We start from the raw sequence: 26,980 nt of genomic DNA on the forward strand, positions 1-26,980 counted from the left end.
TCACTGTCATACACTCCCCCCGCCCCCAACCCCACCCTCTGTGTCCCCGACTAAGCCTATCACAGTCAATCTGTACTTACATGTATGCAACATAAAAGTGCAGGGTGCTTTCTTAGGTTCAGCCACAATTTTAGAAGAAATTCATAAAAAGTTATTCTCTCTATTTTCCAGACAACATACAAAAATGTGCTTCTAATGAGTGGCTAATCTTTACACAATGGATGGTAATTTTTTTTTTATGGACTGTCCAGATGGGCAATTAATTAGCAATCTGATCTAACCAAAATGAAGATATCCATACCATACAATGAAACATTTCTCACAAACTGCCAAAGCAATTATCATTTATAAGCCTTACACGAAAGTGAAGTCTGGCATCTACTTTCTGTAATGTTATTATTTATGTATATCTGGGAGATGTAACTTACACACCATGAACCATCAGAATGCAAACCATACACACTATGTAATATGGGGAATGAGTTTATGTACAATACATTAGAATATTAAAAACAACAACAACATTGGATATGACTGTCATCATCATTGCAGCTGATTTCAGAAATAACGTCTCTTTTTCAGTGATGATTTTGATAACTTCAGTCACTAATTTCTTCATGTACACCAAGAAACATACTTGTGCTTTCATTCAACCACATGAATACTTAAAAAAATACCACATGTACATCTTGCAATGGTTCTACTGTACTGCTGTGACAGAAAATACATCAGCTATATTAACACATCATGGCATTGAATCCCAATACTGCCACTGTTTGCAACACGTCCTGGTTGGCTTTGTAGCTTTTCAACTGATTCAAGTTTTACAATATTAAAATAAAAAAATTTAAAAAAAGAAATAATGAACATATGTATGTCTGTTCAATGTGTAGGTAATTTCAACCTTACTTAATAGGAAAAAATCACACTTGTTTTAAAAAAAATATACCACATACGGAGCAGGTGAGGATAAAAACAAGTGACCTTAAATGAAACAAATATCGACACAAAGGGTGAAGCACAGATAATCTTTTTTTCTTCCTTGAAATTAAATAAGGTTTTAAAAGTCATAAACCTACTTTTTAATAAACCAAAGATCTTCAGCAAATTGCCATCAAAAGACCAAAAATGTTAAATAAAACAAGGAAAAGAAAACATGAAGAAATGAAGGTAAGACTAAGATAAACAATTACACAGATATTCATGGACACCCTTAATTATTCCCCTCTTTCTTTAATAAAATTTTAATAAAATTTACCTTATTACACATAAATGTATGCAGGAAGTTCTTAACCCTACTTTATTCTCATTCTAACACTAAAGGTCAACACCCACAGAGACAATTTAAACTGCTACATCTTCGCCATTCATTATTCTATCTTTAGTATTGCAAAGCCATGCAGCTATCCCATTAAACTGACAATATACTTCCTCTATAACGAATTACAACCATGACGTGTTCAAAAAAAAAAGACTTCAACCCAGAGATTTGAGAGTACCTGTTTTTCTTTATATAACTGGTATATGTATAATAATTAACAAATCTGCTCTGTAATGGTGATGAGGTGAATAAATAAACACCTAGGTCTAAACAGAGATGATGTAAGGCACTAGAAGAGAGAGAGGGTCCTGAGAGTTGTCTAGAGGATGGGGAACACAGAGAAAACCCTGCTCCGTCACTTACCGCCGCATCACGGAGCCTTTGGTAAAAGGTAAAAAGTAAACACATTAGTATTAGACAGTTTCTTACGGGTTAAAAAAAAAAAATATATATATATATATATATGCGCGTGATCATGCCAAGGGAGGTAATTCTGTATGCTTAGTGCTTTATAATGGGGGCCTCTTCCCAATGACTTGGGTACAAGCCTGATGTTTCGTTCTTCTCCTTTAATTGTTACATAAGTACAACTTGTACATTACAATCTTTTCCACATCGTCCTTGTGAGGGCAGGAACAAACAGTGAACTATTCTTAGATCACCTGGCTTCTTTGCCTTGCCTTCAAAAAAACCAGAACGCTAGTGATCCAAATTGCATGTGCAAGATGGCACACTAGTGCCATCTGATACACCGAGAACAGACAAGCAATTTGATTGGTGGTTTAGTCCAAACTCAAGAATACTTCATCTTTATGTTAAATCGAGGCACCTTACAAAACCTTGTCATGGTCAATGTTCCAACATCAGTATCTTAGGCTCCGAACTGAGTGATATTGAATTTGGCAAGATGTGTCCCACTATGAAGTTTGAAGTCACTTGGACATATATAACAATTATTCCCTTGGCAGGATCCTCGTGGTAAAAGCAGTATTTTGTAGTCAAAATTATGAATACAAATGGTAATACATGTAAAATATTTCTTGGACCTTCAGTGTAGTAATACATGAAAGAGTTATGCACAACCCACAAACATGGTGGCCATGGTGATCAACTTTACCAAAAAATTACACTATTTGCAAAGAAAATGAGAATATTTCATTCTGGAATTTGTACTTGGACTACTGGGTTAAGAAGGATAGAAGGATCTTCAGTGAAAGCATATTGTTTGGGCTTTAACATAGGCCAGTGTAAAAGTGACGAATCAAGCTGGCCAAGGAATTGGTATAAATACAGGGAGGATTTTGGCATGTTACTGAAGGAATTTTTTGGTTTTTTGTCTTCAGTGAGTTTTGGCCAGCTCCTGTCCTTCACCTTCATGTGAAGTTAAAATCCATCAGACTTGAACATCAACTCAAAAAGATCAAATGTGCAACCACACCACAGTAAAAAAAGTCCAATAAACCATAAACAACACACATGCATACATGTCCTAAAATAGTGTGAATCAAGATTAATGAAGGATTTTACACACAAAGCATGTCTAATCCACAAAGGAAGAAGAAAAAAAAGTTGTTGCTTAACATCATTGCCTTTCTGTATACAATATCTCAATCAGACAATATAAAGTGATCCATGTACATGTAACTATAGCTTCTAGAATAACCATAACCATGGAGGTGTTACAATGCTTTCTTTGTGATAGCAAATTACTTAACACTGAGTGTTATGGTGCCAAATGCCTGGCATCTATGACATGGGGGATTCTGTTATCATGGGCCTCATAGCTTCCTTGTGTGGTCATCAATTTAGCGACAATCTCTAATATGTGAACAAATACCCGGAGAGCGAAGCTTTCAATCTTCATCAAACTGATCAAAGTTTAAACAACTTAGCCAGTTTTTCCAATGCACTCCAAATCTTTTGTCTTTCATCTTCGTTCATTTCACGTTAACAAAGCCCACTGAACACTATTTCCATAGCTTACCTACATGTACATGTAGAACAATGGACTATCACAAAATTTTGATTTACCACTTTTTTCAAAAGACAATTTGAAAACGCAGGCAATGTGTCAACACAGCGAAACATGCAATATAATTTCATAATGTCCTGGCAATGGTTACTAACTAAGTCATATGTTTGTTCATGTTTGAGGTTTTGACAAACTTGGAAAAGATTTTCTTGTAGTATGTCGCACACACTACGTATCCATTTGACATTGTCAGCAACAATGGTTCTGATCAGTAAACAGTGGTTCTGACAATCTACTTTTAGGCTTAATTTATATCATATTTAGAGAGTCATTGAATGCCAATGTTTGCAAAAGTGTATCAGATGAACAGACCAAAAGTTCCCTTCATCCCACCTAACCCATGTATTATCAAAGAGCTTGACAGCATGTGTACATGTGCCACAGATTTCTAAAAAAAAAAAAAAAAAATAATTACATGTACGGTGAAGAAGCTAAAGCACACCAGTTAACATTTTGTACAGCAGTTGAAAATAAAAATGAGACAAAGTCAAACTAAATCAGGCATACCCAAAAGAAATCACTGCAATTTGACTATAAAGCACAGACAGATGTATGGATGGATGATCAGCACCAGTTCATCAAGTTATGGTGTGGGTCATGTTGGCAGTCACATTTAACAAGCATACATGTGTATTTCAAAGAGAGTAACACAAAAAGGACATAAATTACAGAGTGCCAACATAATCAATTGTCTACATTATAAACACAGAGTGGAAAATAAAACTTCAAAACTAATATCACACACTAAAAAAAAAAAAAAAAAAAAAAATCTTCCCACAGATATGGTGGCAGCAAGCACCGTAGTCACACAACATATAAACACTTCAACCAAAACAAAAATCATTAAATAAAAAGATTGTCAAGTGCCATTTTCAAAAGGTGACTGCATGGTTGTCCTCGCCAAACGTCTTGGTTAAAACAAGCTGGTGGGTGGGTGCGGGTGAGTTGGGTGAGAGATGAGAGAACCACACACACACACACAAATACCACAAGTCAATAAAACAGCTAGGATACCTGTATAATCTCCAGACTCCCGTGCAGAGAGCCATGGCTGCCGCTCGATGATATACTACTGTTTGACTGATATGGGTCTGATGTTGTTCGACACAGGCACGGTAAGCCGTCAAACATTGGCGTGGGTGTGTAGAGATCTTTACGGGGTCCGCAGCATCTGGGGAGTTTACCCATCGTTGAGTTACAGTTACAGTCCGTTTCCATGGCCTCTTCATCGCCTGAGTTAAGAATGTCGTCAAGGCTGCGTGCTTTGCGACTGGAATCGCCGTACGCCTGCGTCTTAATCATGGCGCTCTCCATAGCGGCCGTGATTTGTTTGTACAAGTGTTTTTCCGAGTATCCCCGAGGAACATAGTGGTCCGAGTAGCAAGGTCGCAACTTTTTGCTGCCATAAGCTTCCGAAGAGTCGTCCTGGGAGGTACTGCTGCTGGAGCACGGAGAGTTCTGACAATCCGAGCCCAGGTCAAAGGTCGGGTACGAGGAGAATGCAATACTGTTTGGTCTGACCATGGCACGCTTTGCCTTATTGTCTCGCGAGCGAAGCACGACTTTGGTTTGGCCTGATACTGGGGAGGCCGATGAACCGGAGGAACTGGCCGTGCTGTTGGTCGGGGAGTTAAGCGTGTCACAAGTCTGTTCCTCCACAACACTAGCGCTCAGTGGCCGCTTCGTGGCACCAGACTTTTTCCGCGAGTGTCCATCCTCTTTGACAAAACATGGAGTAAAGTTAAGTTTATCTAATGAGGTAGTGGGAAACTTGCACAATTGCATCTGTGTTTCCATGGAAATATGAGACTTGGATTCTTTAGTGGGCGAGACAAAGCTGAGCCTGGCCAGCGCTGTAGTAGGGGACTGGGCATTGTGCACCGTCTGAGTGTCGGCTGTGGGACAATAGGAACACGGTGCCAACTGTCCCGACTGCTGAGAGGCAGACTGCGCAAACACCCCCGTTTGAGGCAAGTTCTGATGATTTTTAGTCAGCGCAGAGTTGCCTAAAGCCAAGAAGGTTGCCCGTTTTGGGGCATGTGAGTTTTTTGGCAGGCTTCGCGTGACTGTGCTCGATTTAATCTGTAATGACATGGGCAATGGACTGGTTGGAATGCCTTTGGATGAGTGAGCTTTGCCAGAGTCCGTCTCCATGTCTGCCTGCTTATGTGAGGGGAATGGTGGCTTAGATGTGGCGCTGTCTGGAATGGCTTCCTCCCCCTTGCACACAGACGCTGCCCAGGCCTCACTGCCCCCCGCCACTAACATCGCAGACTGCGGGGAAGCTGCACACACAGACGATTTCGACACGGGGAATGACGATATGCTACAGCTGGAGATCAGTCTGTTACACTGGACAAGCCGGTCTGGTGTGAAATGAATAGTACGCAAGGGTTTGGCCACTGGGGAGGAAGGCATGCGTAGGTCCATCTGAGTGTGGGGAATCTGACTCTCCTGTTTCCCTTCTCTCCTCAACTGTTTCTCGAAGTCCAACAGCTGACCCAGAAAGTTGAAATTTGGTGATATTGTCGGCCGTTTCTCCTTCACATATCTGACAAAGAAGAATACAAATTTAATTTACACATTCTTGTGGAGTACAATTCCAAGCATAGGCATTTCATAATGTAGAACACAGACAAAACACAACCTGACGTGCAAGAAATCAAGCAGTGAAAGCAGAGATGCTGTAACCTTCTGGCACACTTTATTCATTCATTTGGCAGGTGTTTTACGCTGTACTCAAGAATATTTCACTTAAACAACGGTGGCAAGCATTACGGTGGGAGAAAACTGGGTAGAGTCTGGGGAAACCCATCACCATCTGTAGGTTGATGGCTGACCTTCCCAGGTGTACCCCCAGAGGAAGCCAGCATGAGCTAGACCTGAGCTCAAAGCGACTGCATTGGTGAGAGGCTTCTGTGCTAGCCACCTCAGCCACAAAAAAACCTTCCTTCTGGTGTACAGTATATATAAATTTCATCACAATTTTCATAATATTTACACGGTTTTTCAGGAACATGTACTAGAGTTACATAGAACATTCAGATATAGAATGATACGATTTGAGATTCTTCGACTCAGAATTGTCTGTACAAGGATTCCTTCAGATCAATCAAACCTACGTGCACAATCAAGTTTTGCCAACTGTGCAAGAAGGATGTGAAAAGGCTGTCTATTATCCTTCTTTTTTTCTTTTTATTACTGTTTTTAATGCCACAGAATTACCATAGAAATACATTCCAGTCCACTACAATTTCCCCTTCTATTCTGCAAATCAGTCTAAAACAACATCCTGTGCTGCTTTACCTGTAAGCATCATCTGATGACATGTTCAAGTTTTTCATGATGTAAGCGATCGCAAGAGTAGCCGAGCGAGAAATCCCTGCCAGACAGTGCACCAAAACACACCCGTTCGAGTTCCGAACTGTGTCTGCAGGTAAAATAAACATCAAAAAATTACCTGCTAAAATATGTATTTATTTATAAGAATTATTGTTCATTTTGAAAAAGGAGACAACCACTCTTTAAGCCCTTTCAGAAAAATAACATCTTGGAGACTGGTTCAGCACCAAAATCTGCAATATTTCCAGAAAAAGCAATGGCACAAAATGATGATATTTCCAAATACTCTATAAGAATACATTGTACATTGTACCTGACCCAACAACTTAAAATCTGATATCGTACAATGAAGCTCGAACATAAAGAGCACAACTTTTTGTACAATTACACACATTTTCAACCCAGCCTTCACCGAAAAAGCCTTTTCCTTGTTCGTCAAAATTTTATCTATTTCGATTTCCTCAAGTAGGTAATTTTGAGAATCTGTTAGTCGGTGAAAAGTTGATGAATAGTCCAAAATAAATACCCACTCCTGTACAATCATACCTAAAAACTGGAATGCTTCGTTAAAAAAAGGCTGCATTTTCTCGCTGTAGTTGTCGTTGACTGGAATGCGCAGGAAGTGGCCATCTTGAATGAACGGTGCCCTAGGGCATGCTGTGCTCACATTCAGAATGTAGGATATACCATTAACCTGTAAGCAAACCACATACCAAATTATTTATTTCATAAGGTAACTTAACATAATCTGAACAATTAACACGTAACAACGTACACAACACCTACCTTGTAGGATGGGTATCAGAAATCAAAACCAGCTTACATAAATATACATAAAGTAGAATTAAGACTGAAAGATTGTAATTTTGTATTTGAGACTAGAATTTTGAATTTCAGACTTGAAAATACTGTGTCTGTTTCCACACAAAAGTTTTTCAGTTCAGAAATTGATGTCTATCTCAACCTTCATTACAAAATTAATTACAAAGAGCTTTGTAATTGCAAGAGACAGTAGGTCTCTCTGTTGCAAGAGACAGTAGGTTGAAACTCTTCATATTACGAAATGAAAAGATGAAAATAAATAATCACCTACATCCATACCTACCAAAGACTGACACAATGGTTCTAACAATAGGTATTCACAACTTACTACAGCCTGTCATACACATACATCTAAACAAAAACAAAAACCCTGTAGGGAGTACGTTACCTGCTTGTTTTAGGTGACAGCTGCATAACAAAATCCTCAAGCTTACACACTAGAGTATATATGTTCACTGATCAAGCATTTACTTATTTATTTATCTGATTGGTGTTTTACGTGGTACTCAAGAATATTTCACTTATACGACAGTGGCCAGCATTATGGTGGGAGGAAACTGGGCAGAGCCCGGGGGGAAACCCACGACCATCCGCAGGTTGCTGGCAGACCTTCTTACTTACGGCAGGAGAGGAAGCCAGCATGAGCTGGACTTGAACTCACAGCGACCGCATTGCTGAGAGACTCCTGGGTCATTTTGCTGTGCTAACACGCAAACCAACTGAGCCACAGAGGCCCCGATCAAGCATTTACATGTACATGTTCTCACCTGTACTGTTTCCTGAGAAAGGGCATCCCTCTGGGAGCCAAGGTACAAGAACGGCAATATCCGGGTGGGGCCCACATTACTGACAGGCAGACACGGCTGAGACAATGATGTCAACGGAGTGTGCTTGTAGTTGTTGTTGGTTTTACTTTCACACAGGTTTGGGTACATAGCTTGGAACCCTAAAAATCCACCTGCAAAAAATGATTCATAAGAAACAGTCATTAAACCTGCAGTTATGGTTTTAGTCAGGGGTCAAAGCTTTATGCAAGAAACCAAAGTGTGAACACTGTGTGGACAAAAATCTATGGACTGAGCAAAAGGGCAGTAACTCTAGTGAAATGATCACAATGTAACACTGCATAAACCCAACATACTCACTATGCTACACAATAAGTTTATGAATCAATATCAAACTGAGATAGGCCACTTGCACAGGTGTTAAGGAATATTATACTATGTATGCCTGAAAATAATTTTTAAGTTGGTGCAGGACATAATGGCTAATCTATCAACTATGTGCCTTATTATAAGTCATAAACATTATTTATAACAGTTAAGTCCTGTACCAACTGCTGCAACCTGTCAAAATACTATTTGGTGCAAGACTGTCTTTGCCCTGCTCCTCACATCCACGCCTGGTATGTCAAAGGATGTTGCCAACCCAATAACTATCATTAGGCTTTGGACAATAAGTAGTTTTACTGTAGTTCACTATTACAACACTTTATTCATCTGACAGGGGTTTTATGCTATACTCAAGAATACATGTAGCATTCTGGAGGAAACCAGGCTGGCAGATCCTCCCCCATGCAAACGGAGAGGAAGCCAGCATGAACTGGTCTTGAACTCAGTGATTGTACTGGGTCATTGCGCCTTGCATGCTAACCACTATGCCATGGAGGCCTCCTATATTACTTTAGGGTGTACAATTTGAGATAATTCAGCAGGATTCCCACCCCTCCCAACAACCCCGACCCACACACACCCCGCCCCTCAGAGAAACTAACATTTACCCTGACCGAATGGAAGGTATCGAGCATGACAGAAACAAATAGAATGCATAGATCATACAACGGTACAAATTTTACACGTATCTCTTTCAAACCTCAACCGATTAGTGAGGAAAAGTACACATTTCTAGCCAGTGTGAGTTACACGACGTACTTACTGACCTTTTAAGAGGGTGACACTTTTGAATGTGAGGGCCAGCTTCTGCAGCAGAACCACGATGAAGACATCATCCGTCAGCATGGTGGTGTTCTCTGAGCACTGGTCATACACGATGACATCATATGCCTCGTCAACGTCGATGTGGCAAGTGTGACTGAGGAGATCTTTGATATGTACCTGTCAACAACACCAGGTAATGGCTTACTTACCTGTACTTATTAGATTGCTGTTTTACGCGTTACTCAAGAAAAATGGAATATCTACAATTTCCTCTGAAATTTAACATCTACATAATACAGACGAATAACTACACACCTGTAGCACCAGGGATGTTGGTAATATTGTAAACGATGGATTGTGTTCTGCTTTCTGTCTCAGAAATGCAAACAAGCAAAAAATTTAAGTGGGCCGACAAATAAAAAAAATTAACCCAAATTACTGCTTAAATATTGTCAGATATCTCCACTGTTGCATGGTCATATGGTCATACAATCATCACTGATTTATTTCTGTCTGTCTGTCTGTCTGTCTGTTTGCTCATTGGTACCATAAGGCATGAAGGTAAATGTACAGTATTAAAGTAATTCTTCTACCTTTTCGCATGTTTTCAAGGTGTTTATTCGAAGAACATTCTGAAGACATTATTCTGTGTAGCCTTGAAAGTGGCTAATCCAGCCAATGTACACGTAGTTTTGTCTCCAAAATTATACGTGTGCATAAATTGCACTAAAATCTGCCCTTTCATATTCAAAAAAGTTGAGCAATTACGGTTCCCTATCTTCATTAAAATTGTACTGTGAGTAAGGAAACAGTGAATGACTTTTGGTGTAGATGAAATCTGTGCCCTTTCATGGTCAAAATGCAAACCACAATATTTTGAAACAATGGAAGCTCGAAATGAAATTCTGTGACATACAAGCAAAAAGTATTATAAATCCTAAATTAAGACACAAGCAAAAAAACATACACATTAGGCTGTAATTCTAGTTCACCTCATCAGCTACTTTCTGGAAAAGTTTATAGGTAGATAATTTTCATTTTGGCTGAACATTTCAGCGGGGGCCAATCCTATGAATTTACTTGTATATCAGGGAGACCTTGACTCACTTTGTCTTGCTGTAATCGGCGCTTGACGAGTTTGGAGCAGCACACGTTGACAGACTGCTGGATGTGACAGGTGTTGAACTCGAGGAAAGAACGACTGTCAATCAACAGCAACTGCAAGTCAAGCACAAATGGAGCATTACAAAGAATGCATCAGAGTAATACAGGAGGATAAAATGATTACACGTTACAAATGTTCATATAAAACTGCTGTTGTACATACATACATGTCCGTTGTAAATGATATCACACAGACTAAATCACATTTAAACACCAAGGCATTCAGACTTCATAATAAAGATATCCAAGACTGGTCAAAAAATTTGCACCACCTGTGATTACATGTATGTGTCGAACTTTCTGATGTAAAAACAAGGTCAGATTAACTGATTTATTTACTTCATTTGTGTTTAATGTCACACACATATATATTTATGTGGCCAATAACAGTTGTTTGGGTGTGAGGCTAGTCTAATGTTCATGAAAGACCACTTGTGTCCCACCAATATGACGTCACATGTGGGAAGTGGTCCAGTAATTTGCCGTGGGAAGTGGTCCAGTAATTTGCCGAGGGAAGTTGACCAGTAATTTGCCATGGTCTGCAGTTTCCCCAGTAACCCATAAAACTGACTGCCCTTGTATGAGTGAGTGAGTGCTTGGGGTTTAACGTCATACTCAACAATTTTTCAGTCATATGACGACGAAGGAATCATTAGGGTGCATGTACGTGTAATGTGCCTCCTTGTTGCAGGACGGATTTCCACCGCTCTTTTATTTAGTGCTGCTTCACTGAGACGACTTACCGAAGGCAAGTAAGCAACCCCGCCCGAGCCATTATACTGATACGGGTCAACCAGTCGTTGCACTATCCCCTTCATGCTGAACGCCAAGCGAGGAAGTTACAACTTCCTCTTTTAAAGTCTTAGGTGTGACTCGATCAAGGATTGATCCTAGATCTACCGGTCCCGAAGCGGACGCTCTACCAACTGTGCTATCCGGGCCGGTTTCCCCTTGTATGAGGAAAAAAGTATGGTGACAATCGAGTAAATAAATAAGTTTAATGCTACATGCTCATGGAATGTTACAGCGATCTTAATCACAGCGTACATGTACCTGTATTTTTGTGTGGGAAGATGGTAATAGACTAGTCTGACACTATATCCAGAACAGTTGGCTGTATTAATCATGGAAATGTAAACAATTCAAATATCCATTCATGTGTGCTGTGTATTCAGCACTTAATAACGCATGTATGTGTACTGCCTCACAGCTTTCACACATGGACTTCATATGTACATGGGGAAAACAGCTTACAAGTGTCAGGGTTGTGAAAAACGGATTTCACTGGAATCTCTGAGCAAGTGTCAATACCAGTAGCTTGTAGGTGATATTCAGTAGGCGGTGTCATTTGTATATTTAAGTCTATTTTGTTTAAAAAAAAAAAGCTATATGAAGACACCTGGGTCTATTAAATGTCACTAAATTGGAACTACATGTCAGAGCTCTCCACTGATATGAACATGCAAATACACTTTACGCACTATGTTAATATTTGCGTTGGGTGTGCTAGTACATGCAATTGTATCATACAACAAATCCTGTCATCTGGATGCGTCTCATGAAATAGAACTGTCTTATGTCCATTCCATTTGTCAAATTTGATGAGTCAATACAAGTCACATGAAAGTGGCTTTAAAAATCTCGTTACCTTGAATGACTAACATGAAATCATTTCGGTCTTTTTCATTTGACCAAGATGGTCTAACATTATTTTGGGGAGCGGGGAGGGGGGGGTCATATCTTTGTACTTCATTTTCTCTGGTATGGTGATTCTTATGGCTGACGATGACACAGTACAGCCATGTAATCATAAAGCTGAATGTAATCAATGACAAGGGTGTGCAAAAAGAAGGGCACTAGTCTAATAGTCTGATCAAAGTTGTGCATGACTGAAATACAGCTGGACGTTATGAAGTACCAGAGCATAGACTCGATGAGCTCAGTCAGCTGACTCATCCCCATATTATTCACCAAGTCAGATGTTCTGATAATCAAAACCACCATCTCATGAAATTACTCAACTACAGACTCCACGTTAACAATTTAGTCAAAGGAATAGTACCGGCATCTTCAACACAACGATGTGTACACACAATGACTGTGTGCATCACTTTGAACTTGAAACAAACCATGCACTCCACACAGCAGGAACTAACCTGAGGTTAACCGCACGACAGGACACTTATAAAGTACCGGTGACACAAGACTGAGAAATGTACACCTTCAATATCAAATCAAAAAAATCTCACAGTTGAGCAAATACTTTGATATGTACATGTGGACGATAGAGTACATGTACGGTATTAATCTAGTCATTACAGGATGGACAAACGTTTTGTAGTTACGTATACTTGTACCGTGATAAATACTCATATCCACGGGAGAAAATTTACAATGGATAAATTATACTTGTGGGGAGACAAGGCTGATTGGTCGATCAGTCGATCAGTTAATATGTCATACCTTTAGCAACGCCAGCAAGGAAGTGACAAGTAGGGAGGCATTTTAATTCTTTAACGGACATACATACACAGCACACATGTTCATTTATTTATTTATTTGATTGGTGTTTTACGTGGTACTCAAGACTATTTCACTTATACGATGGCAGCCAGCATTATGGTGGGAGGAAACCGGGCGCAGCCCGTGGGAAATCCAAGACTATCCACAGGTTGCGGGCAGGCCTTTCCACTTACAGCCGGAGAGGAAGCCAGCATGAGCTGGACTTGAACTCATAGCGACCGCATTGGTGAAAGGCTCCTGGGTCATTACACTAATGCACTAACCGACTGAGCCATGGAGGCCGCCAGCACATATGTATATACTGAATCTGTAACGACACATGTAACTTTGGACATACAGAAAGAATGTTCATGCAGATTCCCTGTAATTGTACAGCGATATACCTGAAGATCATAGCAAGTCTGTCTAAATACTGAGAGTCTGTGATGCTATTCACATACACTGTAGCGTATTCAATCAAGTTTGTTCACCTATTCTCAAGGTCAGTGATGTTATCAGTAGTGAGAGAATCCTAATAAATGCATTTGTAATTCTGCACACAAAACTCAGGCATATGCAGTCTAGATCTCAGACTACACCAAGCATCCGTTCCTTTACATTTGTAATTATATTACACATGCATAGTTACTGGTTATGATGGACTGTTTTTGTCAATTCACATAATATTCTTTTTATATAATCTGACATATTATATCAGAATCAAATATCACTGCACTAATTATTGTAACTATGTTTTACGCTTATGGGGCTCCAGGAGGGCACAAGCTGCGTTTATTTGAGTAACTCTTGATAAATTAAGTTATTATTATTATTATTATTACCGTACGTGGGAAGGTCTGTCAGCAACCTGCGGATGGTTGTGGGTTCCCCCCAGGCTGTGCCCGGTTTCCACCCACCATAATGCTGGCCACTGCCGTATAAGTGAAATATTCTTGAGTCCGGCGTAAAACACCAATCAAATAAATAAATAAATACATAAATACATAAAATTATTATTATATATGATTATCATGTTGAGGCACTGCCATTACACAAAAAATTTCCTTTCAATACATAGCAGTATGTACATCATGTGCATGACCACCAATACACTGTGTGTATGAGCATCCTGAGCAGACACCACCCCTCCCACCCTCGCTCCATCAGAAGGTATCCCACTCTTAGGAACAGACCTGTTAGAGTCAATGACCCTGACTGTCTTCTCCAGCAATGACTCATTGCCAGCAACATAATCAATACCAAAACTATTGTGAACCAGAAAAAATCTGCCGCCAACGCTCTTACACCATAATGCTTCGCTCCTGTAGCAGGTGGACAAGGCATAGGCGGAAAAAAACAACAGGCCACTGATGACCATTGAATGCGTGGTTAAAAATGGGCTGGACACATAATTGAAACATCGTATTTTTATCATACTAGATGTTTATAGTCATAAATCTTACACCCACATAGTACGTTTCAGTTATTAGGGAATGGTAGTGCTGTGTAAATTTATGGTGGTAATGACCTTTCAAACACACATGTGCTGTATTTTCCAATTTACTAGAAAAAAAGAAAAAAAAAGAATCGTGTTCCATAATAAAATTTTTGAGACTGAACTTGAAAATACACTATTATATCTGTAAAAAAAGAACTCATTCTGCTCGCAAATTATTTATCAAGTTAAAGAAAGTTTGAGACAAAAAAATGATGTTTGTGTATACCGTACAATTACGAATGTTGTTGTGTAAGGCCTCTTTTATGAATCTTAAAAGAGAATGTAATTTCTCTTTAATACAGAGATACATGCACAGTGTAAAAGGTGTTGCAATGTAAACATGATGTCCATATTTTCAAACAATACTACTAAAATAACTTTAAATATAGCTGCCAAAGCAGCAATGCCGGGGTTCAAGCCAGTATTGCCGGGTTATGCAATGTCACATCCGTTTATCTAAAAGGTGTCCATACATAGATATATAACCAACTTAATCTGAAAGCCTACATTCTTCATAGCCATTAGTGCCTTCTGTACACACTACATACATGTAGCTTGTGTATGTAGATGTGCCAAATATAGTCAATCCACCTTTGAGCAGTATTTGAAGGCGTGCATGTCTTTAACGAGAGCTGAACGATTTTCAACATGCATACAGAACATATATAGCCTTTTATACACAGAGATTTTCAGCTTTACAACTATAGCAGCTTTTTATCATGTGACGCACAAAAATGGGAGAAATTACACTTTTTCGCATTCTGAGCGCAATCTGCCACAGAAATATACCTCAAAGGACAAAAATAAGACCGGATTCATGGTTAGGACGTCAAACTATGTTGGGTAGCATACATACAATATTTGCACATTCATCGTAGACATAAATGCATTTAAAATGCATTATATAACATTGGAATGTCCAAATACCAAAGATAGTAATCAGCCTTTGAATCATCTATCAAGCACTGCCACACCCGCATTTATTAAGACACTTCAACGATTTTCCACATGTGTAGAAAGTTAACAGCTATGATACGCAGTTTTGTCACAAAACGAAAAAAAAAAAAAAAAACAGTTGTCAGAGAAAAAGAGAAATAATCTCAGCAAGAATGATAGTCTTCCAAGCAATGCTTGGTAGCCTAATAATAATCCGAAGGGAGGACTACCTGCATGGACCCCTAATTAACCCTTCAAGTCTAGTGTTTATCATTACAGCTCATAGAATTTAGGCACACAGAGCACACACACAGCGATTTGTAATCAGTGATTTTCAACTCTACAGCTGTAGCAATTTTCTGCCACATGACCGCCAAATATGGTGGAAATTGCACCTTTTCGCAGTCTGATCACTGTTTGCAGCAAAAATATACATCATGGGAAAGAAACAAAACCAGATTCATGATTAGGACGTCAAACTACATCGGGTAGCATGCTTAAAATATTCCTACATTTTCCTTAGACATATATGTACTTAAAATGCATGATAAAACATGTCGGTATAACAGTGCCACATATAGTCAATCGGCCTTTGGATAGTTTTTCAAGCAGTGCAAGTCCTGCATTTATGTAGACACATCAACGATTTTTAGCACAGTTACAGTCAGTTTTACACTCAGCAATTTTCCGCTTTAGAGCTAGAGCGGCATTCTGTCACATGACCTCCAATTACCAGAGTAAACTGCATTTTTTCGCAATATGATCACAATTTGCCACAAAACTATGATTCACAGGAAAAAAAAAAAAGACCAGATTCGTGATCAGAACATCAGACTACGCCAGGTACCGTACTTAAAATATTGAAGTTCAGAGAATTTTGGCCACATGAAAAATTCGTTGATCAGTAAATTTCCACAGTTTTCAAGATATAAAAATGATTACGTCATACTTCACATTTTTGATGGTTTTTTTTGTAATAACCTGAAAACTATACCAAAAAAACAAGAATAATTCTTACAGATTTGTAATCCGGACGTCAAGCAGTACTAGACAGTGTGTTTATTTAATCATTTTGAGCAGTTTTTAGATCTGATCTACTTTTAAGCTAATTTCATTGGTCGGTTACAGCACAGCTTGCATACCAAACAAAAAGTTTTTGTACAGTATAGGTATGGCCATCCACCGAAAACTTGCAAGTGAAATTTCATCAAAAGATCATTAGCTGATTTACGGCAAAAGATGGTTTAAGTTTATCAACAAAATTCAAAATGGCTGCTAAATCACTTGACTGGCCAAACAGCACAAAGCATCAAAAGACGCTTCATATGTTGGCTATTCAAACTTCCACGTTTGTTTTTTTCTACCTTTATCAGTTTAGGAGATATTGCAATTTTATGAGCTGAACACGAATAAAAATACTGCATAATAAAAAATACGTTTTTAAATGCATTTTAATGGCAACACTATCAGCTGTCGCTCTGCAGTCCTACCAGTCAAAAATGAAGATCTGTGATTGATCTATTTACTGACGAATTTTCAGCTTCATAAAAATCTTGAATCTCTAAAAAAAAAGTCCAAATAAAGAAAACAAATGTTGCTAACTTACCTTTTGTACTCCTGAGGTGTCACGCAGAATGTCTGCTAGAATCTGTGATTCAATGATCCCCCACTGGGCACAAGTGTTGGACTTTTCCATCACACTTAATAACATCTACAAGTCTCTCACTTTTTCTCACTACAAGATTCCAAAAACTTTTTGTTTTTATTTTTTGATCTTCTTTTTATGTCCTGAATGATCCTGATGACATACGCAGGCAATAATGACTCATCGTATCACGTCTTTAGAGAGGGAAGTATCATCCACTCCAAGCTTTTTGTCTGGCTTCTGTTTACCAAGATGTCACCCTTGCACTGCTGAGTTCCCATGATAATAGATGGTTAAGATAATATATATTTCTAAAACTTCCTGCTTCTGCTACCCTATACATGTACTTTTTTCGACGTAATTTCCGCTTTTTGTTTGATTCCCTACAAAGGGAAGCAACTGCTCAACTACGCAGCATCAGGAGGAGGTGATCCCAGAGGATCAGCTATTGGCAGCTCTGCCGTGACCAGGCTTCACGACTTCTTCTGCTGAAACACACAAGTGGTCACTGTATTATTCATTTGTTTTAGTTAAAAAAATTTTTGTTTATTTGGTTGGTGTTATATCCTATACTCAAGAACACTTATGTCCCTTAGCTGTCAGGTTTTTGCGTGGAGGAAACCAACATACTCAAGAGTTAGACCCTGATCATCCCCATGTATGTGGCTCAACTCCCTGTTTTTCAGCAACAGAGACACTGCTGGCTTATATGTAATTCAGATCAAACATGCTTTTTTTTGTTCGAAGACCAAAGTGTTTTAGCCCATCTTAAAGCTTAACAAATCCTACACACAACTCTTGCTACATATCCCGTCTCCACTCATCCAGAATCATACAGTTGTGAGTGCCCTCGATATGAAGAACAGAACCAAAATATTCAATTCAGAAATTTCTATCAACATATTTTGGAATAGCCTACATGTAACCTTAAATCTGAGCTAATTCTTGCTTGTGGCTTAATTTATAGTTTAAGAAAAAAACAAAAAACACAACCAGTACACATACACTCTTATAACTGATTAGTCATACACCGAGTATCAAGATTACGTGCACATAAGAAGGCTAACCGCAGTTTACCCCACATTACCTGGGGGCATCTACACGTAGATGTATGTAAATGAGATGTAGATCCGTATACAAGTATGTACTACAGACTTACCTTGAAGCGCTACGCCACATCTGACGCATGTCTGAGGTAAACTTTGTATCTCAACATGGCCCATAATGGTAGTAAGTCAGCCCAACTACCAAAAATAGCCGAAAGTTTCTTTTTCTGCACCCTCCACCCTGAAAATGCAAAACAGTAGACATTTTTCTTGAAATATACATCCACATGTGTGTATAATTTATTTATTTATTTATTTGATTGGTGTTTTACGCCGTACTCAAAAATATTTCACTTATACGACGGCGGCCAGCATTATGGTGGAAGGGAACCGGGCAGAACCCGGGGGAAACCCACGACCATCCGCAGGTTGCTGGCAGACCTTCCCACATACGGCCGGAGAGGAAGCCAGCATGAGCTGGCCCCTGTGTATAATGGAGAATGATAGTAAAACTAAAAGGAAGATGTACATGTCATGTACATGTACCAACCGAACAGGATACAAGGGCATCAATGCACAGTATTTTCTGCGTATTATAAAATAATATACAATATTCTGTACCACAAATTTTTGGTTTCCTTGGTTGAGATTTGACCCTGTTTTCAAGCTGCATCATTTCAGCGATATCTCAGAATGCCACCAATCTGGACCATGTCTAAGACACCTGCCATGACAACCCATCTAATAAAAATATACAAACCTGTACACGTAAATGTACCGACACCGAGCTAACCAGGTACATGTGCACCTGAATTTCTAGGCATTATAATCTTATCTATGTACAGAATTTTGCTGGTGCTAAATCATCAGTACTTAAGAATTTTTCACTTATACAATGTCACATTTTTGTGCTCCATTAAAACACTTTCTTTTCTGAGAACTGGACGAAGAACAGTTGACCATTCAGAACTTCGTTAGAAAATTTCTAGTCTGACATTGTCCCATTTTCAAAGAAAAAGTCTTCGGAATTTGGTAACCTGGACCTGTAGAAAGACCAATTTTTCGGGGTTTCAACACCTTGAATCCATCATCATTTAACAACAGATTCTACTTGACTTGTCCTTCAAGAACATATGAGTAATTGAAACATCCAAGTAATTTGTCATCAACTAAACATTTGACACAATCTAATGAAACACAGCGGTAAGTCAGATTTCATCCAATGCAACCCAAGAAGCTGACTACCTTTGATACGTCTTATTTCAATTTGTTTACAGTGTGGCTTTTACCTCACTTCACCTACCCCAATTAACTGCCAACACTGAAAGTGATGTCATTATGCTGTCCGGATTATACTGTCTTAAACGTTGCATTTCAAACAAAATAATGCCAAAAATTCAATTTACTGAACAGCGAGATCGACCAGGAAGGAGATATGAATTGTCCATGTATATAATCATAAAGAGGTTGCTAACATAAGAGATACATTTTATATGGTGTTAAAAAAGCAAATTTATGTCACAAGTATCATCTGACTGATAAAATTATACTTCACTTGTGAGGCTGTCATTTTGTCTAATCCAGTCCATGAGTGTACTTTGTATTCGAATTGAAAGATTAAGGGGTTAGGCAGATATACATGTTGAAGTATTGCAGTCCAGAGTGCCTTTTCATAGGCTTGACACACAATTCCCCATTCATTATACAATATCAATGATCAAATCCACACTTGCTGTTTGGTCAAGAAGACTTGATACACATTCATGTACATGTAACACATCAAACCCGATGCAAGCCATGAAGTAGAATCTGATATTATTGGCGCAAACTGCCCACATGTGCAGAAGAAAAATTTGCATACATATGGTCAAGATGCTATTGCAACTGTGACTCACCAAGCCATTAAGAAACCATAATTCCACCCCAGGACAACATGCAGCTCAGATGGAATGTGTAAATACAGCACCTGAATGAATTCAACAACTCATCATCAGGGCAAATCCAACAGGTAAAATGTTTGCACACAGGTAAACCACTCAGGCATCTTGGTTTACGTGCCTGCACAACTACTGTACCTCCAAGGGGCACTCTATAATCTACACACCTGCCGTCTTATCTTTTCCCTTGGTGTATGTATTCACATATGTACAATGTGATGCGCAAGGAGCAGGCACTCTCAAGTACACATACATCTGTACACAATATTTTAATAGGTCAAGCTTGTCAGAGATATGCAGCAGGCCATAGGGATGAGTCACTCTCTCCACAGGCTTCAGACAGATGTCACATTTAGGCTGGCTGCTGTGACACACCACTTTGCCTTCTAGCCCCGCACTGGGACGCTCACAGAAATACATGTACACACACACACACACCATATCAATATTTATCTGCCAGAAAAAAAAGCCTACATCTACACACACCAAAAAAAATTGGACGAGCAGGGATTTTATTATTATGCACATGTGCTGCAGGGCTGAATCATAGCTCAGTGCATTGTGGGAAATCCTATTTGGACTAGCCGTGAATGTACAGCATAATGCAGTCACAGTCAACACTGAGGTGTCAATTTAAGGATCTGACAATACATTTATATGACATCCCAAAGAACACCTCCTTCAATGCAAACATTGCACAAGCAAAGCTACATTAGATATTACATCATATCATCACCAATACTGAATATTTCTACGTGAATCCTGAAAGCTTGATTTTCTTTCTTCACCATGTACATATAAATTGTAACCAAATCTAATAATCCCTTGCTCCCCACAATAAATGTCCCGAATTTTTGGTAAGACCACACATACAAAAGCTTGACTGCCCTGTACATGAAAGGCATACATGTATAATGTGAAATACATGTACATTTCCTGTGGTCAAGAGTCTCCTGTCTACATGTGCATAAGCGAATTGGCAGCATATTTCAATATTCTCTCCTCATACTGGGAAAAGTTAAAGTGGTGTACCTCTGTTTTCAGCATGACCTTCTTCCAAATTTGCAGTTTTTAGATTTTTGATTTTTAGAGAAATTGGCCAACAAATGAAAATAGCACAAATGTTGGTTAACTTTAAAAACCGTTTAAGAAAACCAGCTGTAAGCGTTATCTTGTACATTTGACCTCAGGATTACAAATCTGCAAACATTTGGTAGCTTTGACCTGTAGTTTTCTGACAATTAGCAATAAAACAATTCCAAACTGTTCAACAATGGATCGTCAGCTTATAGAAGCTTCATGCAAGACTGCATGGAACAAACTGCTGCAGTGTAGAAGGGGTACCTGGAATCAACCTTGCAACAATGGATTCTGCCATTGACTATTGGCAGTAGATCAATGGTACATGCATGTGCATGCACAAAGCAAGACCACCAGTCAAGATCTGATAACAATGTATTCCTCCTTTTCACTGGTTTGAACTTGATGTTTTATGTTTATATTTAAGGGAATGACACCCTACATAATGTAGGGCTTCACCATTTAGCTGTCCTTCCTCTTTTGACTAACTTCACTTTTCAGTTCTGCTGCTGCAGGTTAGAATCTCACCGACATGGTAATATCGGTAATGTTCTTCATCACATTTTTAATGGTTTTACCTCAACTGGAAGTGATCGTATTGACTTTGCAAATGCTTTTTACTTTGCTGTAACACCATTCAGTAATTCACTGCATGGAAACCAAACTGATTCACCTAGACATGTGGTAATCCCTGTTGGAAGAACAGCCTGAACACCAGAATACAATGTTGACTATCACCTTTAATTTATCTATGATCGCTGTTTAACACCAAACTGAAGAATTTTGCATTTCTATGAACAACAGCCAGAATAAACCATCACACTTTTGTGCAAGACCCCACAAGACAACGTTGGGAAATTTCGAAATAAATCCCTCAGAGCCTGCATGTAGTATTGCAGATTCTGAAGTAGTTTGTACACAAAGCATGTTTAATTGGTGACAAGAATAATGTTGTTCAATGCTAAGACGTTGGTACAGTTGCACCTATTGGTTATATTTACACTGTACTTCCATTATAAACCCGTTAAAGAGTTGGTAAGGATCTCTTTAATTGCCCTGAACATCACATAGCAAGATTATTAGGGTTCAGTGGAGTCCTGACTAACTCAATGTCAGTACACTTAGTATGTTGGAAATACTATACTGTATAATCATGAGAACAGACCATTCCACACAGCCTGATGTTATCAGCTCTCTCACTAGTCAGTCAGGTACATCTGAATACAGGTGGTTATACTGTACATGGGCATGATGCTACTGACGGCAGTATGTGTTATCTGGTATATACTAAACACAGTCAGTACTCACTACACACACGCACCATATTAGCTACACACTGTCGACAGCAGCAGCAGCCCCCTCCCCCCCCTCACCTCCTCCCCACCTGATGACTAATGCTGTAGACTAATGGTGAGTGTGTACCTGTGGAGAGAGCAAGCTCACAGCAGCAACATGCTAAGGGTGACATACATGTGCCTTGGGCGGCACTGGCCTTATAACCACAAGTGTATTCATACAGGTGGTAACTCGTGCTGCACGTTTTGAAGGCAATAAAAAGTGCCCCAATGTAACTGGCCTATTAGAGCACCCAATAAACCCTTTCCTATGAACCTACTGTACATGCTTTCAGGATTGTGGTTGTGGGTGTATTCACCTTACACCTACACATCACAAAGACTTCACCATTTTGTCCTGGAAGCTACTCGCGTTGTACCATATCTCAAACTGTATGTCATTTGTATTGTTTTTTGTTGCCATATTTATTTTTTTCAGCAAAACAATACTACAGAAATTAAGCATCCTCTTTTACAGAGGTACTGTTCCCCAGTCAGAATCTACATGTCATTTGTACATACCAAACAATGGTGAGCGCTTAACACATATCAACTGATCGTAAGCTTTACATTTCATCCACACAGTATTTAAAGGAAAAATTAAACAAGTGTAGTTTTACATTACACCACTTGTATTTTTAATAATTTGGGACAACTACATGTACCTCTCAGCTTTAGAAAACAGAAGTACTGTGCTATACTAGTATAAGTGTTTAGAATGAATCAGTGTGTTAATCAACCAGTGACACACCTACATGTAACAAACCACCTCTTACATGCTGACTGATTACCAAAAACAGGTTAATACAGCCAACATGCTGAGGGTTAGATTCAGCCACTGAATCCTGGTTTAGAGAATAACAGGGCAGTGAGTCATAGTGGCTGCATGAGTGACAAGTGCCCTTAGGGCAGACTGTTCATTGATCAGGTTGATTGGGTAACCTGTAGCCTGCTCACTGCTGCTGCCCACTAGTCTTCTATGGTTATGAGGCAGGGGTTTCCCCTATTATCTGAGAAATGAGCTTGACAGTATACAGCTGGATGGGGATTTGAACCTGGGTGTGGTACTATTAACATTATTAAGACACACAGTTCAACAGGGCGGCTATAAAGCGGTATTTCTCCCCATCCGTGTTGTAACATGAGTCAAGGCGTAGCACCCTGCCAAATTAAGACAGCTGATTGATACACGTATTACAGGGTAAAGTTACCCGTACAGCCTGACCTTGTCTTGACTTGAATGTATACATGTCCCTATTCAAACAGAAAGTAACACTTGTTGAGACTGGCCACGATGATTACAGATATACTATAGTTACCACGCTGCTAACTCATATTAAAAGTTAAACACATCTGAGGAAGTGCTATGTACCAAAAACCTGAAGCGCTAAGTACCAAAAACCTGTTTGATACCTTTGACAGATACAGGTGATACCATAATCATACTCTACTTAAACCTTATGGCACGTTACAAGCCCTGTAATATTTGAATTGTGTGCATGCAATATGTCCTGTGACACGGAAGAGGAGAGAAAGAGGAATAAATAAGGCACTGCCATGTGGTTGGCTGGTTTGGGCAAAGTGAAAGTGATTGTTTGCTTTCTGTACTGTAAAGTGTTTCCATGTAGCAAATTCTATGTATTATATCTATATCTATTTATCCATTTGACTGGTGTTTTACGCTGTACTCAAGACTTTTACCAGAGCTGACAGCATTATGGTGGGAGGGAACCAGACAAAGCCAGAGGGATGCCCATGATCATCCACAGGTTGCTGCCAGATCTTCCAGAGTGTATGCAAACCTGTAAATCAGCCTGTTTTCAAGACTCCAGAGGTGATGACAATTACAGAGGACATGAGAACTGACAGGCGCTTCAAGCAGGAACATGCTCATTCAACGCCAGCACCACTGACAAGAATTACATGCAGATCAATAAAGAAACCAATTCTGGCCCATTTTCATACCAAGTTAAAGCAGATGGTACAACAGTGTACTCTTCTGCGAACATAACATGAGAATGCAGAATTCTGGACAGCGAGATTGGTATTTATACTCCTGACCAGTGATGAAAAAACAAAATATCCAGTAAGCCACAAATTCATCTCAACAGGACTGGGTAACAGCTACAGCCTATTCATGATTTACAGAGGCTCTTTTCACAGATATTTCACACAGAGATATTAATCTGAAATGTACTGGTAGTCATTGTAGGTGTATAGAGCTTACAAATACAATAACTCTATTCTATACATGTACATAAAACAGCTCAATTACCTACCAAATGACAAATACAGTGTAATATGTGGTAAACAAATTTATACGGCAAAACGATCTAAGACACCAGGAGCCACTGTCACAAAGCAGCGTACGACATTTATTTATCGTACATCTGTCATACGATATTTTGTACGTTACTATTAACGTATCATTGTCCTACATGTATATGTGCCATATCGTACACGTACATGTACGACATTTTTGTGAAAATGGCCCCAGGAACTGCTATATGCTGATAACAAAACTGTGACACATACTACAGGGTTCTTATATCACAGAGCCCACTTTCACCACACTTCCTAAAAGAGCAACACTTATTCTCACTTTTGTCAGAAAGTTCATCACCATAAACTGAATAGGATACTTTCCACAGAAACTGACACTTAAGAAGTTTAGTGAAAATCTATGCATCTAAACAAAACTGCACAGTACATGGGAACAATTTTGAAATCAGTTGACTTTAAATGAGGGTCCTCATTAAATGCTGGAGAAGGGGGAGGAATAGAATAATTGTATGGTAACCACTATTGCTCATTGATTTGACTGGTGTTTTACGCCCTACTGAAGAATATTTTTGCAGAGCCAGCCCAAGGAGACCCACAACCATTCGCAGGCTGCTGTCAGACCTTTCAACTTACGGACTATCACCATTAATCTGTATTACATACTGGCAGTTATAAAGTATGTGATACTGAAATAAAAACTTTTAAGAGGTGATGCGAAAAATTATAATTTCAAATTATTATTTAGTAATCACAGCCTTTCCAAAAATCACACACAGGTATGGTCTCTCCTTTTGTGTGATACATGTATGTACTCAAAATAAATACTTAAAGTGCCTCTCTGGTCAGAATACAAATTGTGCAGAAATATTACAGTAATATTAAAGAAATCCTACAGAGTAAGCCTAACACTATGTTTCAATAGGATTTTGATGCATAACACCATTTAACCCATACATGTATAACTGGAGATTCCTTGAAAAGCAACATCTTCGGCTGTGTCTGTAAAATTTTCCTGATGTGACGTGATAATATTCCCTGTATGACGTTGAATCAGGCAGATGTGACGCTGAGTAAAACATTTATCCTGGGATGACATCAAGAGCATTTGAAAGGGTAGCGTCATTTGTGGATATACGTCAACGATTGATGACGTCATGTTTTTGTGGCTGACATCACACCAGGCAAAGTGGAAGGGACAGAAATATTTTGTTTCTGTATACTCTGACGAAATGTACAATATCGGTTTTAATTCACTGCAATATTTTCAAAATTTAGGAAAACAATTCAGACTATCCCAGTCTTTATCAATTCACCTTGCTTTTAAGACAGATGTTTTGACACCAAAGTAGCTCTTTAATGTTCTTCAGCACAGTAAAAACACAAATCTGCAAAACTGTTATATCATATATACACTAATGCTGTAAATATAAACATCTCTAAACAGCTTTATAGTATTCAAGATACATTTAAGGCTTCAGTTTTGGGGCAATTTCAGTCAGAAAAATGTATATATACATAGGACAAGTTTTTCTGCTGTATTGTACTAAATATGAAAATTTTCATCAGAGTTATCAATCATTCCTAAGAAACAAAATAGGCCTATTACATACACCATTACTTGCATCATATTCTAAAACATACAACAATGATACAATTAAAACCTAAATCTTGGATTGCAGATCCCAGGAGTAAGAATGTATCATTCAGATTTTGTATATCTTATAAAGAAAATCATATAGTAACTAGATACACGTTGTCACATTGGCATCTTCAAGCTGTAGACAAACCAAACCTGAAAGTGAGTAAAACGCCGATTTCAACCGGAGTAAACAGCGTTGAGTGTGTACTACAGCTGAGACTAGGGTTTGTTTACCTGCCGATCCTCGCTTGTACAACTTCACGTAAACACCTCACATTTCTCCCTTATTGCTGACACAAAGACCTTCGGTTCGCCTGGAAATCCCCGCACTGAACCTTGGGTAACGAAACGCGTTTATGTTAGTGCGTAGTAAATAGTCCTGTTGCTTCTTTTACAGTCAAAAGTCATCGACATGATGTTTCACTGACTGCAGAGCAGCCATCGCGATGAGGTCATTCTGCT

General features: G+C 39.0%; 1 protein-coding gene across 2 annotated transcripts; it reads right to left on the minus strand.

Annotated features, from left to right (window-relative positions):
- Positions 1–26,905, minus strand: LOC135473305 (tyrosine-protein phosphatase vhp-1-like). Of its 2 annotated transcripts, none has more exons than XM_064753163.1 (10): positions 26,753–26,905; positions 18,359–18,486; positions 17,161–17,684; positions 10,562–10,672; positions 9,457–9,631; positions 8,285–8,475; positions 7,242–7,389; positions 6,660–6,783; positions 4,368–5,904; positions 1–1,700 (listed from the first exon to the last, which is right to left on the minus strand). In XM_064753163.1, exons 3-10 carry the CDS (start codon positions 17,263–17,265, stop codon positions 1,692–1,694), a joined length of 2,400 nt encoding a protein of 799 aa, XP_064609233.1. In that variant the 5' UTR covers positions 17,266–17,684; positions 18,359–18,486; positions 26,753–26,905; the 3' UTR covers positions 1–1,691. The 2 variants fall into 2 exon arrangements, with proteins under 2 accessions (XP_064609233.1, XP_064609226.1); XM_064753156.1 differs by having other exon boundaries at positions 17,161–17,687.
- Positions 26,906–26,980: the final 75 nt, after the last annotated feature.

Source organism: Liolophura sinensis, chromosome 1 (assembly GCF_032854445.1).
Source record: "Liolophura sinensis isolate JHLJ2023 chromosome 1, CUHK_Ljap_v2, whole genome shotgun sequence".
In the NCBI taxonomy this organism is placed as follows: Eukaryota; Metazoa; Mollusca; class Polyplacophora; order Chitonida; family Chitonidae; genus Liolophura; species Liolophura sinensis.

Coding starts and splice junctions, on each gene's coding strand:
- LOC135473305 (XM_064753163.1), bottom strand. CDS start 17,265: ATGTTATTAAGTGTGATGGAAAAGTCCAACACTTGTGCCCAGTGGGGG. Junction 10,673..17,160: donor ACACCTCAGGAGTACAAAAG/GTAAGTTAGCAA, acceptor CTTGACTTGCAG/TTGCTGTTGATTGACAGTCG. Junction 9,632..10,561: donor GCCGATTACAGCAAGACAAA/GTGAGTCAAGGT, acceptor TGTTGTTGACAG/GTACATATCAAAGATCTCCT.